Raw genomic sequence first — 4,946 nt, forward strand, 5'->3', positions numbered from 1 at the left:
AGAGAGTGCAGGTGCCATCTGTGCCCATTCAGCAGTTCCCTACTGAAGACTGGAGTGCTCAGCCTGCTACTGAGGACTGGTCTGTGGCTCCTACTGCTCAGGCCACTGAGTTGGTAGGGACTACCACAGAGTGGTCCTAAATTTTATCCCAGGTGTTCTAATAGAGAAGGAAAAGATTCTTGAAGGAAAATAAATCTTGATTTCTTTAAAAAATAGTCCTTAGGGATTGTCTTGGATCATTATATTGTTGAGAATAGTTAAGTCATTCACAGTTCTTCATTAAACAATATTGCTGTCTCTGTGGACAATGCTCTCTTGGTTCTGCTTACTTCACTATATATCAGTTCATACAAGTCTTTCCAGGCCTTTCTGAAATCATCTTGTTTTTCATTTCTTATTGCACAATAATATTCCATCACCATCATATAACATAGCTTGTACAATGTGTTTATAGCCACACGATGTGGTTAGTTGGCAGGTAGGACTCAATGCTATTCTTTTTTCAAATAAGAATACAGGGATTCACGCAAGAGTAAGTGATTTGACCAAGGTCACACAGCTTGTCATTGTAGGAAGCAGGATTTGAATTCAGGTTTCAACTCTACATCACAGGCTCTAACCATAATAGCAAAAAATAAACGAGTAAACAAGCACATAATATAGCTCACATTTGTATAGTGCTTAAGGTTGACAAAGCACTCTATATGTTGTCATTTGATGCTCACAACAACCCAAGGAGGTAGGTGCTATTATTATCCCCATTTTACAGATGAGGAAAGAAAGGCTGTGAGAGATTAAGTGATTTGCTCAGGGTCACAGAGCCAATACATGTAAGGCAGCTTTGGAACTCAAGTCTTCTTGACTCCAAGTTCAATATTCTGTCCACCTATCTACTGCTCCATCTAGAGGCCATTGTAGTGTATGACAACAACAATAAAGATTTTAAACAAAGAGCTATGGGGAAAATACCATTGTATAATAAAGCCCAACGTGATATTAGAACTGTTTTCTGTATCCAGGGTGAGAAATGTTCCCTCTGACTTGTGTTTGAAATACAAGCACCCAAACTCCATAGTGTAGCTCCTCAGTGTACCATTTAAAGAAGTGTGGGTATTGAAATCACTTCTGCTCATCCTCTTAGTGAAATTATAAAATTTCATTTTGCATTCATAATTTGAGGCAGATCAGGTGTAAAGAGCTTAGTTGAAGAGATGCCCATAAAACCACTTATTTTGCATATTTGATTTTAATCTTACAAGAATTGAGGTGATTGTAAAACAGTTTGTGGAGCAATGAAATTGGCTAAAAAAAAGAGACTTGGGGAAATAAACACCAGCCCAGTAGAGAGACATTTGCTTTACATGCCTGAAATGCACCTCGTTAGGTGCGTTGGCCTAATTATAAATTCATTTCTACCTTGAGAATCAACTTACTTCTCCTCCTACTGCCTGATCTGCAATTCTGCATGACTGAGTAATCTCTAGCATCACAGACTTCAAAATTTCATGTTTCTGTCCTCTTGTTCATCATAGAACATGACCCATGGTAGCCAGTGGGTCATTCCAGTGAGCCCTATTAATTCCTTAGAATGAAGATCATGAGTGAAAGTGATAAATAAGTGAGTAATAGGTAGATTCTATATTTCAGGAGATGGATTGAACAGCCAAATATTATGAAAATAGAAGGCCCACATAATTATGTTGGGCATTAACCATTCAGCTTATCGCCCTTTTTACAAACCCCAATTTCTCCTACTTGAATAAAAATCAAGTTGAATTCATGAATAGGCATCATAATTTCTAACTCTGTTTTTTTTTCCTTCTCTTTGGAGTGATTGATGAAGTTCTATTGAAATAATAAAAAAAAAAGAATGCTTTGGAAATCTGTTGGGTGCCAGGCACAATGAATAATAATGACCTCATTACGAGAGCTAGAGCTCTCTAAGAATGTGTCACTAAAAGTAGATCTTTCTATTGTTGCTAGCTGGCTTTGACTGTAAATATGCCAAGGCAGGTTCTCATTTCAGAAATGGTTTGGGACATATTTGCTGTATTCAGCTTTTAAAGGGCCATGGATGTCATGGGAGCTGTAGGAATAGGTGGGGGATGGTGGGCAAAACTAAGAGGAGGCAGGCATGCCTATCCAGGCAGATTGATAGATTTAGAAGACCTTAGGACTATAGCTGAAAAGGACCTTAGAGATAAACTAATTTAATTTCTCTTCATGCCATTTTAAAGATAGAGAAACAGAAACCCAGAGAGGTAAGGTAACTTGTCCAAGGTTACACAGGTACTAGGTAGCAGAGATGGGATGTTCCTTTGACTCTAATTTTAAGCTTCATGCTACCTCCCTCAATTCAGCAAACAATTATCAAATACTGGCTATTTACAAGGACATATGTATAGTGATAGAGTAATGAATATATATATATGTATGTATGTAAATGGCCCTTCCTGTAAAGAGCTTTTAGCCTGGGGGCGGCTAGGTGGTGCAGTGGATGAAGCACCGGCCCTGGATTCAGAAGTACCTGAGTTCAAATCTGGCCTCAGACACTTGACACTTACTAGCTGTGTGGCCCTGGGTAAGTCACTTAACCCCCATTGCCCCACAAAAAAAAAAAAAAAAAAGAGCTTTTAGCCTAGGAGACCCAAATAACCATTATAGTGTACCTCTGATATATTCAGGTTCAGAGATGTTATTTGGGTCATCAAAGAAGAATGTTCACTTTGTCCCTACCCTTCCTCCCACCAGAACTCAAACCCTGCTCCTGGCACCCTGAGCTCTGATAGAGGAGCTTTTACCATATCTTGCCAAAAAACCAGGAAACCATACCATTTCCTGAGCATCTCCAAATCATACCTTCTATGTTTATTCTTCAAAATTGCCCTCCTTTTCCAACTCTAAATCCCTTGTATATCTTAACTTTATAATCTTTTGATGACAGGAAATATCTTGCTTTTATACTTGCATATCCAATGGTCAGCATAGTGCATGCCCATGGTATTTAATAAATGCTTTCTTCATTTATGCATTCATCCTTCATTAATTCATGCATAAATGAATGCATTCTGTCATAAACTCCAATTTTCCACTGTATCTCTTCCTGACCTACTCAGAATTAAACACAGCATCCTCCTACAGTAAAAATAGAAAAATGCAAGATATCTACTTAAAATAGAATGCAAAGTAAATAATAAGAAATAAAATGAGCAGCAGGCATACCATCACCCATTTCCTAAATTTATTTTCCTTGCAAGCCTCCAGTTTTAAGATGGTGCAAGTCCTTCATCTCTATTTCCCATGCTGCTTTAAATGCCTAGCCCTGAAAGTCAGAAGGGAAAAAGGGTAATATCTTGCGCATAAGATGGACACAAATACGGGAAGGTCTGACATGCCCTATTGATTATAGTGATGTATGATTTTCAATTGCAGCCCCAAACTCTGAAGTATGATTGTGCTTTTTGCTTTGTCCCCACCCCTATTTGCACATAATATACACTTACCAATTGTTTTTATTTATTCATTTGTTTATTCATTCATTCATGCATGCATGCATGCATGCAATAAAGGGATTCTGGAAGAATGAATTCTTAGAATCAGAACCACAGATGAAAGAAAACAAATGCCTATTGCTTCCTGAAATAAATGGATTGATTTTTTCAGTTTCCTAAAGACAAAAGACAAAGACTCCCCTTCCAAAAGTCTGTTATTATGCAACTAAGGAGAAGCCTCCTGCTAGTAGGGGCAGCTAGGAGGTACAGTGAAGAGAGCATTGGGCTTGGAATCAGGAAAACTCATCTTCCTGATTTCAAATCTGTTCTTAGACACTAATTACCTGTGTGACCCTGGGCAAACCACTTAACTCTATTTGCCTTAGTTTCCTCATCTGAGGAATGAGTTGAAGAAGGAAATGGCAAATCATTCTAGTAACTTTGACAAGGAAACTCCAAAATGGGGTCATGAAGAGTCAGACATGACTGAAAAATAATCAGTCAGACATGACTGAACAACTCCTGCAAGTGATGTCAGGTAGATATCTCTCCATGGCCCCATCATGCCTCTCCCAACTCTCCCCCTTCCATGTCTCTGACCCCCTCTTCCATTTCTGCCATTGAAACCTTCCTATATTTTCTCTCACCTTCCACACAAATATGTGTTCCTTAGCTGTTTAGTGAGTAAAAGGATGGTGATAAGACAAATATGATCTCCACTCTCTATTATACTACGATATAAGGAAGAGTATGAGGCAGTGTGGCAGAATGACTAGAGCTTTGGAGTCAGGAAGTCCTGGGCACATGTTCCATATCAGGTACATATTGGTTGTTTAGGACTAGCCTCCTTGCTATCCTGGAAACAAGATACTCTATGCCTCGACTCTTAACTCCAGGCATTTTCCCTTGTGGTCCTCCATGCCTGGAACTATCCTTCTTCATCGCCACCTCCTTGCCTTCCTAACTTCCTATGGATCTTAGCTAAATTCCCACTTTCTGCAAGAGGACTTTCCCAATCCCCCTTAATCTTAGTTCATTACCTTTGTGGATGATTTCCCAGTTATTGTGCATATACCTTTCTTGTACCTAGCTGTTTGCATATTGTCTCCCTCTTTAGAATTCATGATCCCTGAGAACAGGGACTATTTTGCATTTATTTTATCCTGAATACTTAGCATAGTGCCTGGCACATGGTAAGAGCTTAATTAAATGCTTATTCACTGACCAATTGACTGTGACCCATAGGCAAGTCTTTTAATTTCTTAGTGCCCCAAAGAACCTTCTTAAACTATAAGTCATAGAAAAGATGCTGACCTGCTTTTGGAGAGAAAATTTTTTACTGAGACTTCTTTGTACCAGTGATGCCACAGGTTTAGAAACAAAATAAAGGAAAAGTGAGATAAGTCCAAAGGAGAGAGACAAAATGCTATGAAAAATATTGATAGAGGAATTATT

The 4,946-nt window shown here is 38.7% G+C and overlaps 1 protein-coding gene across 1 annotated transcript in view; it reads left to right on the forward strand.

Annotated features, from left to right (window-relative positions):
- LOC122736472 (40S ribosomal protein SA-like) overlaps positions 1-140 on the forward strand; it is an 888-nt gene extending 748 nt beyond the window's left edge. The window contains exon 1 of the mRNA XM_043978721.1: positions 1-140. This exon is cut by the window's left edge and continues 748 nt beyond it. Coding sequence (XP_043834656.1) covers positions 1-140 — 140 coding nt within the window.
- The last annotated feature ends 4,806 nt before the right edge of the window (positions 141-4,946 follow it).

Source organism: Dromiciops gliroides, chromosome 1 (genome assembly GCF_019393635.1).
Source record: "Dromiciops gliroides isolate mDroGli1 chromosome 1, mDroGli1.pri, whole genome shotgun sequence".
In the NCBI taxonomy this organism is placed as follows: domain Eukaryota; kingdom Metazoa; phylum Chordata; class Mammalia; order Microbiotheria; family Microbiotheriidae; genus Dromiciops; species Dromiciops gliroides.